The sequence below is a fragment of the Chenopodium quinoa genome, unplaced genomic scaffold (genome assembly GCF_001683475.1).
Source record: "Chenopodium quinoa cultivar QQ74 unplaced genomic scaffold, ASM168347v1, whole genome shotgun sequence".
Lineage (NCBI taxonomy): Eukaryota > Viridiplantae > Streptophyta > Magnoliopsida > Caryophyllales > Amaranthaceae > Chenopodium > Chenopodium quinoa.
In genome coordinates, this window is record NW_018744068.1 from 474,194 (window position 1) to 486,507 (window position 12,314).

A 12,314-nucleotide genomic window follows, 5' to 3' on the forward strand; every position below is an offset into this window, starting at 1 on the left:
ACTTCCCACCTTTCTTTGGCGCATTCCTCCTTCTTCCTCCCCAAGAGTAGTTTTTGACTACCTCTTCGATTGTTGCTTCAACTTGATTTTGAGGGACTTTGATCAATTGTCCACCCGCCCCCGCATCCAAATTAGCTCGAGACATCGGCTCCAAACCATAATAGAAGAACCTCATGATTAAGCTTTGATTGTATTCATGGTGAGGACATGCTTGCACCAACTCTTTAAACCTCTCCCAAGCTTCACTAAGGCTTTCCTCCGCCTCTTGTTCAAAAGATGCTATATTTCTCCTCAATTCGATGGTTTTCTCTTCGGAGATGAACCTTTTCAAGAATGCTTGAACAATTTCCCTCCATGTTGTGAGAGAATTAGGCTTGACTTGCTTGAGCCATTTCTTTGCTCTCCCCGCAAGAGATTGCCGAAATAGGTGCATCCGAATGTATTCTTGAGAAACTTGGTTGGTTTGTATCATGGCACAAAGTTCAAGGAACCTATCAAGATGCTCAATGGGGTCTTCACTTGGCGAACCCGAGAATTGCTCCGCTTGAACCATTCGAGTGTATTGAGGATGGATGGTGAAGTTAGTTTCCGTGATGGGTAACAATATCCCACCGGTGAGCTCATAATCCTCCGGATTACCGAAATATCGAAATAAAACATCCACGTGTTGTCCTGCCATTTCTTCACCTTGGGAATGTGAGGAATAAGAATCACTCTCACTATCAAAGATACCACTAAAACCTTGTCCCTCTTCTTGATAGAGTCTACGGACTTGTCTCAAGGTGCGGTCAATTTCGTGATCAAGGTTGTGAGTAGGTGGTCCTTGAGATCTTCTTTGCATTCACCAAAGCTAAGCAAACAATTAGCAATGACTAGCAAGTGGAAAAAGAACTAAATAAAAAGCAACAAAATCCACAAATCACGCAAATAAATGTGCAAAACTAGCCGTTTCCCCGGAACGGCGCCAAAACTTTGATCGGTGGACAATATGTCGTTAGTTTACTATCCTAGATCAAAATTACAATTTATAACTCCTATCCTAACTCTATCAATTTTGCCTTAGATAGCGGTAAGGTAGGGTCGATTCTCAAGGAAACGGGGGTTTAGCACAATTAATATGAAATCGAGGAGAAATTGCTAGTAACAAAAAAGGGGTTTTTAGATTTGTGTTTGAAGAATTCTATGGACAAACCAACTACTATTGAGCCTAGAATAAACTAGAAACAAGGGAAATAGATTAAGCACTCTTAAATGCAAATAAATGGACAAGATTAGAGAGATAACAATGACAAAAGCACTAGGGAGAGGGGGATTCAATCATGAACAAGGAGTACTAAAGAAAACCGATAGGAAACCAATTCTAGGAGTATAAACTCTACCTAAGATAGTTCATTCTCATGCAACTACTCAAGCAAGTCGATGAAATCATTCACACCTAGATTAAATCATTCTCATGCATTCAATCAAGGGCAAGACTCTTGGGATTAGAGGTGCACACACTAACTCCAAGCATATTATAGCTCAACTCATCAACTCAAGAATAAATCCCAATCAATAATCAATAGATAGTCAAATACACATGATTTTCACCCCCTTCCCTAGCTAAAAACCTAAGCTAGAAGGAAGGGAATAGCCATAACAACTAACATAAGCATGTATTCAACATCAACACAACCTAACATGATTCTAACTTGAAAGGAAATCAAAGAAACTAATAAAGCTTGAATATTTATGAAAGTAAACTCAAGTAAGAACAATAAAACAAAGAAGATCAAAAACTAGAGAAACAAAAGTAAAGATTGATATTATAAAGATGAAAGATTACTAAATCATCAAAGTAGTAGCAACAATCTAGAAGAAAGCTTGAATATTTGATTGCAAAGATTGATTCTTGAACACTAGTGTTTTCTCTCTCTAGAAGCCATGAAATTCTCTCTCTACAAATGATTTTGGGCCAATGGAATAGTGAATGCCTCAAAAACTCAAGCAAGAGACTATTAATAGTCTTCTACCAAAAGGAAGAAAAAGGGCAAGGGAGAGGGCTCTCCGAACATGCTGCCGCGCCCTCTCCAAGCTGGGTAAATAGCCTCGTCAAACCCAGAATGCCGCGCCCGCGGGTCTTCTCTGCCGCGCCCGCGGCCCCTGTGCTCCGCGCCCGCGGCTCGCCATCTCCACTTTCTCCTGCTGGCTTCAAGGTTTTCCTGTCCGCTCCCGCGGCTATCAAGCCCGCGCCCGCGGCCTATCTAAACAGCGCGTCCTCTCCATTTTGGCATCTCCACTCCCTTGGCAAGCCCCTTTGGCATCTCCACTCGAGCTATTAATTCGTGATTCGCAAACGAGCACTGGGAGCTTTCAAAACACACAAAAAGGAGGTAAAAACTAAAAGAAAAGACAAAAGGGAAGGGAAGATACGAGAGGGAGCTAAAGTGACTAAAATCAAGATAAAAGGGGTGAAAAGAGGCATAAGCAAGTGACAAAGCCGGGGGAAATTGGCAGTGAAAAGGGTTAAAATGGTGGCATAAATGCCGCACATCAATACACAAATGAGTAGGACTCATTGATGTAGCGATTCAAGTACGAATTGAAAGAAAATATGGAACTTTATTTCACGGCACATTAGATGCTTAATCATGCCTGATAAAGTGTAAAAGTCAAGACACTTAAAGAAATGACTCTTAAAGTTATGAGATGGCGTATAATAAGAAATATAGGAAACAAGGAACAAAATAAAGGAATAAGGTTCTTTTTCTACCCTTGAGTTCATGTTTTATGATAGACTTAGCAACTTGTTATCTTCACAAGTATTGGATACTGCTTGAGTGTTCCACTTTGAAAGTAACCTTAAACCGTTGAAGAAAGGCTAAGTTATTGACTTACAAGCTTAGAATGAAGCAAGTAGTGCTACATCAGTTGTAAGGTCATTTATTTTGTTTAAAGTCCTTTTAAGAGAAGGCTGGAACAAATAATGTTTATTGTGTTCCATAATCAGCAAACGATCCGTTTACACACGGAAAGACTCAAATTCAAAAGTAAAAGCAATAGTTGCTAGGTTTACTTGAATGACATGGTCGCATAAGCCACGAGTCAAGAATTCTAGATTATAAACAAACATTTCCCTAACATGAAAACTCACAAGGATCAAGTGATGGACATGAATTGTGTTCCAAATATCTTTAGCAATGTCACATCGACAAGAACACACTCAAGGCTTTATTAGATAGACTCTTGATAGTCGATCAATTCAGAATCGTTCTAAGACAAGCAAGTCTTACTTGTTGAAATCGACAAACAAAGGAGCTATTGTGCTTGGTATAGACAATTGACTCCGAAAGCTAAAAGGAATTCATTACTTCAATGTCTCACAAGAATTTACAAGAATATGGCTATATTCATCAAAATGTGAGCAAAATGGACCTTGAATAGCTCAAATGTTCAATGCAGTATATAATCGACTTGGCAAGATATCACAACGTCTAGCTAGATTAGATCGAGCGATGTTTGCTTGAGCCAAGTGTGATCTCATCAAACTTATGAAATTGAAATTTCACAATGAGCTCCACAAAGAATATAGTGTGTCTTGACGGAGACCTCGATACCATTTGGAAATGACTCGAATAATGATGAATCACATCCCTTCCTATAAAATTCTTATGATTTGCACAAATGACTAAATATTACACTAAACAAAAGGGTCGAAGCTAAGAAAAGACACCATACTCAGTTATGGACAGAAATAGTTTCTAGCGTCTTTTCAAGTATATGTCTAGGGCTCTTAGCTCAGTGGGAGTTCATTGACTCAGTGGGAGCTAAGTGGCTCAATAAGGGCTAAGATAGCTCAAGAAGGAGCTAACTGTTTGTTTCACAACGAACTTTTACCCAAAGACAATATACATGAGTCTTTGTAAGTATTCAAGTGAGACTACGGACATTAAAAAACCTCCATAACCTAATTGAGGACATAGTATTTGTTGCTCTAAATGGTGTCTTTCTGGAAAGTAACACCTTTCCAAAATGACAAGTGGGAGGAAAATCGAACTCGGACGAAGTTCGAAAGGACGAGCAACAATGTCAACTTGACAAAACTGACAATCAAAATGTTTTAGAAGCAGTTGATAAGATTGGTCAGAATCAAACAGACAATGTAAATGCTCAAAATCGAACTCGACGAAGTTCGAGAGGACGTGCAACAGTGTCAACCTGATAAAACTGACAATCAAAATGCTTTAGAAGCAGTTGATAAGATTGGTCAGAATCAAACAGACAATGTAAATGCTCAACCTATTACCCCGTATAGGTATAGATTTCACCAAAGGCTTGGATTGAATCCTATAAATTTCTATTAAGTTAGAAATAAACCTAAGACTTACAAGCATACCATTCGTCATTGGATGGTGAGGGAATAATGTCTTGTAAATTAGCTACGACAAATCCAAATTCCGAATAATGGTTAGAAGCCATAAAATCCGAAATAGACTCCATGTTTGCAAATCATGTTTGGAACTTGATTCATTTGCGTGAAGGGTGACATACCCATCAATCGCAAATAAGTTTTCAAGATGAAAACTAACAAATGTGGAAATGCATAAGCATACAAAGCTAGATTGGTTGAAAAGGATACAATTCATTTACGGTGTTGATTTTAATAATAACCTATTCACCAATCGGAACGCTAAAGTATTTTCATGATTGTTCTAGCAAAATTGCGCATATGAAATATGGCTAAAGACGAAACCGCCTTCCTAAAATTGGATTTTGGGAGAGACTATGGAAATAGTCTAAGGGTTTTGTAATTCTAAATAATGCTAGATTTGAAAGCAAGCTCAAGAAATCCATTGTGGGATTAAATGAAGCATTGCATGAAGGAATTGGAATATGTATTCTCATAAAGCCAATAAAAGGTTTGGCTAATGGAGAATCATAGAAATTCTTATAAACAAGAAGTTTAGTGGGAGCAAAAGTCAATCTTGTATGGTCTAAACAAGAAGTTTGTGAACTCTATTGTGAAATGACTATCAAATTCTAAATGCTTAGATTTGAAAGGATTTTCGACAATGGATCAAGCAAAAAGGCGACACTTAGTACATAATGGGAATTAAGATCTATTGGATAGACTTAATGAAATGTTTATACGAGTAGAGGAATTTACCGTGTTAAACTTGAAGGACTTGAAAAGTCTTTCGACCCATATGTATAAAGCTAAGTAAATGTTTGAACTAAGTCAAAAAAGATAGACTCTGGTAAAGACTTTCAACCATGTCACATAGCAAACGATTTAGCAAGACTCGATGAAACTGGATGAGCTAAAAGTTACATGGATGGAATAACATTGGGAATAATTCTGCAATTAAAACCATCATGTATGCTATGATATGGAGTCGTCACTCAACTTACATGCTTAGAGCATGAGAAGTATGAAATACCAATCAATCCAAATCTAAGTGATGAATCATTAGATTATGGTCAAGAAAATCCAAACTACTTTGATAAGTAAAAGGGGATGAGTTTTTGACGCACATAAACAATTGTAATTTGAGAATTGATGTTGCAAGCACATACTTAGCAAGGATTAGATCCTTAATAAGGAAGCCGTTTATAAACACGAGATAGAATGCGTCGTGGCTTGAGAATGGTAACATGGACGAGAATCCAAGTATAATGTGCGGAAATTTAAAGTAAATTTCCATAATCACAAGTGATTAGGGTCTCCCAAATCATTGTGAGTCGTTCGGAATAAAATCCGAGCAAAGCAACATCAGAATGTCTACTGGAATATACGTTGAGAATATTGTTGCCTGGAAGGCAATAATAAGAAAGTGTTCAATGGAAAGTTCGTTGACGAATGTTGATTGTAGGTTGTCAAGTTGAAAGATCTCAAGTCATGAAAATGAGTGGGAGCCATCACTTGGACAATAAATCCTAAATCACATATGATCCATAACACTCTCAAAATCTTATTGTCTTATTATTCGATAATGAAGATGCTAAGATTTGCAAAGTAATAGTGGCTAAACCTATGCAATAAGTGAACGACAACATTCGCAATTGCATAAAAGAAATCAAGCACATTAAGTATGGGTGTGATTTCTATAAATGTTTAAGGAAGAGTATTACTCTTGAAACATTTGAAGAAAGCCATTTATCATAAGATGAAACGTTGAATAGTTTCATAGTGGAATAAAATTTCACTAATAAAATTCCAGAAACTATTTTATTATGGTTTGGAATCAAATAATGAGTCCATTCTATTTGTGAAAATATTCAAAACAGGGTATCAAGACCATGTCTTGGATAAAGAAACACCTGTTAAGTGAACATTGAATATTTAAATCGAAAATTGTCCCTAATCGAGGTCATTTAACCGATGGACGATTAATGACCACTGGAGATTAGTGTGTAGTATGATTTACAGCAGCGTTTATTGTGCTGCAAGGACATAGAAGTCATAAATCATTTGCACAGATGCTAGTTTGGAACTGCACCGGATCGACCTATGAGAGTACTTTAAGAGATTTAAAATCGTCATAAGCACAATTCTCATTATGACTATCGGAACCTCTTTCCTCGACCATGAGTATTGTGAAGTTCTCTTGTTTGAGTACTAGTCTCTTTGATGTTGTCCAACGTCTGCCGTAACTGGGGATCATAATGGCAACAATCGGGTGACTAGGTCCTCTTAGTAAGAAAGCTTACAATACAACACTAGGAATCTTCCCCTACTAACAATAGGGAATATGTCTTTGTTGTTTACAAGGCCGCTCGAAGAGCGAGACTGTGAAAATGCATGGCCGTGCTCAGATAGATTTTAGAAATCATCTGCTTATTAACTGTCGAACTCGGAGATCAAGAAACACTTCTGAACGTAACAAGGATGACGATGAATCTTACCTTATAGTTCACAAAGAGATATTAAGCGACATAGGAAATGGGCTATACACTATATGCACACTTGTCCGGAAGGACAAGTGGGAGATTGAAATGAATGGTGTCCTTCCAACAAGTGTATTTTTCCGATAGAGGGTTCAGAATTATCGGAAAGCTAATTCTTCAGTAAGGTCAAGTGATCGGAATGTCAAGGTGGAGGCCGCTTCCGATCAGTAATATTAATGTACAATTAATATTACAGCTTAATCTTGATTGAACCCTTTGGGTCGAACCCAATCGAATAACCGATCCGAGACGACGAATCAAATTTGGAATTTGACGATATATCGAGCTTGGAGCGTCGAGACCGATCGTCGTAAGTCGAGTCAAATTTCGAATTTGACGAGATGGAAAATCAACAAGCAACAAGTACGATCCTAGCCGTACCCTCGCATTGGCCTATCCATGCGCGTACTAGGCTAGGCGAAGTCACCATCTTATGTGTGCCTAGCATCGCCTAACATACGCACATCGCATGGCTCAAGCATCGTAAGATGCGTGCCTTACGTGTGTGCGTGTTGTGGCTGTGCTAGCATGGCTGGGCGTGCTTGCTAGCATAGAAGAACCAGCCATCGCAACATGCTAGGCATGGCCAAGCACAGCCCGCATGCATCGCAAGGCCAACAGCACGCATGTGGTTGTTGGGCCTGGCTAGCGCAAGCAGGTAGCATATAACACACGCACTGCAGCTCGCTATGCGTGCTTGTGCTGTGGGATATGCATGCTAGGCGATGGCACGCACCAAGCTCCCAAGGCCTCGCCCATTGCATAGCTCCTCGCAGCTAGGAAGCAGCGTGCTGGGCATGTGCGTGTGCCAGCAAGTAGCGCCACGCCACTCGCCCAGCAGCACGTACCAGGGAGCAGCATGTGCTGGCTGGCAGCCTGTGCTAGCTGGCTGCGCATGTGCGTGGAGTGGGTGGGCAGCACCTCATCCTTGGCAGCCAAGTGGCAAAGTGGTCCGGTTTTTGTGTGGGGACCAAGGGATAGTGGTTTGGCTTGGGGAGCAAGGTGTGATGGATCCCCATGTGGTCCTCACCTAACCTCTCCTCACCATGTGACACTTGTTGATTATCTATTGCTTGTCATTTTATGATTAAAAGGCAAATTCTCCCACATCAGTGGGAGAATGGGAAATCAAGTAGCATTCCCTTATAAATACCCAAGTGTTGGGCATATGGGAATCACTTGAGTAGAACTCAATGAGGCATCTCCCATTAGGTGAGAAAACCTCTAAGTTCGTAAAACTCCAATTTTTTATTGGTCGGGTCCCGACTAACCTTCGGGACTTGGACCGTTCGGATCGGGTTCGTGGGTACAAACCGTCAGAGGCGGTCACACTTGTGACGCTCGAGCTTTCAAAGCAAGAGCTCGCTTTGCGAGCGAAGCACGCATCGAGGGTATAATTTCTTTCTCTCTTCTTTTAATTATTGCTTAATTATGTTTATGCTTGTTTAATTGCTTTAGTTATCGGGGCGGGTCTTGGGGGGTTTCTTTCCGCGTAGTGAGGGGTCACTACAAAACCCTACACAAAGATCACAATATAACCAACCCACTCTTCCTCCTCCACCTCCTCAAAAGACTAGCCTTGAATCTGTTCTTGAAACTTTCATAACACAACAAATAAGGAGCAATACGGATATGAATGCAAACATCAAACAACTTCAAGCGCACAATAAGATAATTGAGAGCCAATTGGCATAAATTGCACAACAAGTTGGAAGTTCATCCTCCAATCCTAGTGGTCACTTTCCAAGCTCAACGGTAGTGAACCCAAAGGAGCAAGCTTAGGCTATTACTTTGAGATCGGGAAGAGGTTATGAAAATCCGGTTATGAGTGAAGAGGAGCCACAAAAGAGAGATGAGGGAGTTGTGGTGAGAAGTGAGGATGATATTGAAAATGAAGTAGTTGAAGTTGAGAGAAAACAACAACAAAAGAGTGATGAGGGAGCCACAAAGAAAGATGAGGGAGATGAAGAAGGAATAGAAAAGCCCCCCCATGAGAATATATAAGCCACCCATTCCATTTCCTCACAGAATTGTAGAGACAAAGTTGAATGAGAAGTTTTCAAAATTTCTTGAAGTCATGAGAGGACTTCAAGTGAACATCCCCTTTCTTCATGCTATGTCACAAATGCTTACCTATGCAAATTTTTTGAAGGATCTTCTATCCAACAAGAGTAGGCTTGAAGAGAGTGCAACCATCTCCCTTCCTAAGGAGGTGAGTGCAATCATTCAAAATAAGCTTCCCCAAAAGCTTGGTGACCCCGGTGGCTATGCAATACCGGTGAATATTGGAGATTTGAAAGCTATGGATGCTTTGTGTGATCTTGGGGCAAGTGTGAGCTTGATGCCCTATTCTATTGCGAAGATCTTGAAAGTTGGAGACTTGAAACCAACAAGAATGTCCTTACAATTAGCCAACCGCACGGTTACTCTACATTTGGGGATTCTTGAAGATGTGCCGGTTCAAGTTGGAAGAGTATTTGTGCCATGTGATTTTGTGGTAATGGAGATGGAAGAAGATACAAGAGTACCCCTCATTTTAGGTAAACCATTTTTGAACATCGCGGGAGTGGTGATTGATATGAAGGAAGGAAGAATGACTTTAAAAGTGGGAGATGAGAAAATTTCATTTTCATTCTCACAACCTATAAAAAAGCCATTGATTAACGAGGTTCATACAATTGACACATTGGAGAGGGACTTAGAAGAGTTCCGAGAAAGATTGTATGAAAGAGATCCTTTACAAGCTACCCTAATGGGAGGCTTAGTTGAGGAGGGTGGAGAAGCAAAGGGGTATGATCTTTTACTCAACCAACCTGTGGTCTACGATGTGATGAAATTTGAAGTGCTTAACGTGGAAGCAAAAGAGGAGAGGACTACGCCTCCTCCTAAGGTTGAACTTAAACCCCTTCCCCCTTTACTTAAATATGCTTTTCTTGAAGATAGTGAGAGTTATTCCGTTATTCTTAATTCTAAGCTCGATAACACCTCTCTTAAGAAACTCCTAGTTGTTTTAAGGGAGTATAGAGATGTCATTGGGTACAAAATTGATGACATTAAGGGGATAAGTCCCACCATATGCATGCATAAAATTCTACTTGATGATGATCATGCTTCCTTGATTGAGCACCAAAGAAGGCTCAATCCAAACATGAAGGAAGTGGTGAAAAAAGATGTTTTGAAACTTCTTGAAGCGGGCATAATCTACCCTATCTTCGATAGTAAGTGGGTTAGCCCGGTTCAAATTGTTCCTAAAAAGGGAGGCATGACCATCATAAAAAATGATAAGGGTGAGACCACTTCTACGAGGTCGCTCACCGGGTGGAGGATGTGCATTGATTATCGAAAATTGAATAAATCCACTCGGAAAGACCACTTCCCATTCCCCTTCATTGATCAAATATTGGAAAGACTAGCATCACATAGTCATTATTGCTTCTTGGATGGATACTCTGGATTCTTCCAAATCTCAATCCAACCCGATGACCAAGAAAAGACTACATTCACATGTCCATTTGGCACCTTTGCATATCAAATGATGCCATTTGAACTTTGTAATGCACCTTCCATATTTCAAAGGTGTATGATGTCTATCTTTTCCGACATGCTTGAATCATCAGTTGAGGTATTTATGGATGAATTTTCTGTTTTTGGTTCATCTTTTGACACTTGTCTTTTGAATTTGATTAAAGTGTTCAAAAGATATCAACAGGTGAACTTAATTTTGAATTGGGGAAAATGTCATTTCATGGTAGAGGAGGGCATTGTTCTTGGTCATGTGATTTCTAGTAGGGGCGTTGAAGTAGATCGTGCCAAGATCGAGGTAATTGAGCGCCTCCCACCCCCTACAAATGTGAAGGGGATAAAGAGCTTTCTTGGACATGCGGGTTTTTACCGCCGGTTCATAAAGGATTTTTCAAAAATCACAAAGCCGCTCACTCAATTGTTGGTAAATGATGCCCCTTCTATGTTTATTGATGATTAATTGCTAGCATTTGATAGGTTGAAGGAGGCCTTGATTTCGGCACCTATCATTCCACTCCCAAATCCTTTCGAGCTCATGTGTGATGCTTCGGATTTTGCCGTTGGGTCCGTTCTTGGACAAAGGAAGGACAAGAAGCTCCATGCTATTTATTATACTAGCAAAACATTGGATGAGGCACAAAGAAATTACACAACCACGGAAAAGGAGTTTCTAGCCATTGTTCATGCAATTGAGAAGTTTAGGTCATACTTGTTGGGCTCTAAGGTCATAGTATTCACCGACCATTCGGCGTTGAAGTACCTCTTGTCCAAGAAGGAACCTAAGCCAAGATTGATACGGTGGGTCTTGCTCTTGCAAGATTATGATATTGATATTAGAGACAAAAAGGATGCCGAAAATGGTGTGGCCGATCATCTTTCACGGTTGCCTATCTTCGTAGGTGATCTTGATAACTTGCTAATTGATGAGTCATTTCCGGGTAATCAACTATTTGCTATCCTTTAAGCACCGGCACCATGGTTTGCGGACATTGCAAACTACTTGTCTTGCTCTATTCTTCCTCCCGACCTCGCCTGTCAACAAAAAAGGAAGTTTCTTCATGATGTTCGCCAATACTTTAAGGACAACTCCTTGCTCTTTAACAAGGTGTTGATGGCCTTTTTCGAAGGTGTGTCCCGAATGATGAGATTGAAGATGTTATCATAATGTGTCACTCCTCACCTTGTGGAGGGCATATGAGTGCTAACAAAACCTTGGCGAAAATCTTGCAATGTGGTTTCTATTGGCCTACAATGTTCAAGGATGTGTGGGGTGTAGTGAAAGCTTGTGACCGGTGCCAAAGAACCGGCAATATTTCAAGAAGAAGTGAAGTACCCTTGAACAGCATTCTTGAGTTTGAGATTTTCGACGTATGGGGCATAGATTTTATGGGGCCTTTCCCGACCTCTTTTAGTAATAAATTCATTCTTGTGGCCGTCGATTACGTGTCAAAGTGGGTAGAAGCAGTTGCATCTCCTACTAATGATGCTAAGGTGGTGGTCAAGCTCTTCAAGAAGGTCATTTTTCTAAGGTGCGGGGTGCCACGTGTCGTCATTAGTGATGGAGGTTCGTATTTTGCAAAGTGATCCTTCCAAGCTCTCCTTGAAAAGTTTGGTGTGAGGCACAAGGTGTCATTGGCTTACCACCCACAAACAAGTGGTCAAGCCGAGATTTCAAATCGGGAGATAAAGATGATCTTAGAAATGACAGTAGATAGGTCTAGAAAGGATTGGTCTACGAAACTAGATGATTCTCTATGGGCCTACCGCACCGCATTCAAGACTCCCATTGGCACCACACCTTACAAGCTTGTATATAGGAAATTATGGAATTTGCCAGTAGAACTTGAGCATCGTGCTCATTGGGC

At 40.3% G+C, this 12,314-nt stretch overlaps 1 protein-coding gene across 1 annotated transcript; it reads left to right on the forward strand.

Annotated features, from left to right (window-relative positions):
- The first annotated feature begins 8,917 nt into the window (after positions 1-8,917).
- On the forward strand, positions 8,918-11,413 carry LOC110691133. Its single transcript, XM_021868053.1, has 2 exons — positions 8,918-10,503; positions 10,927-11,413. Exons 1-2 carry the CDS (start codon positions 8,918-8,920, stop codon positions 11,411-11,413), a joined length of 2,073 nt encoding a protein of 690 aa, XP_021723745.1.
- The last annotated feature ends 901 nt before the right edge of the window (positions 11,414-12,314 follow it).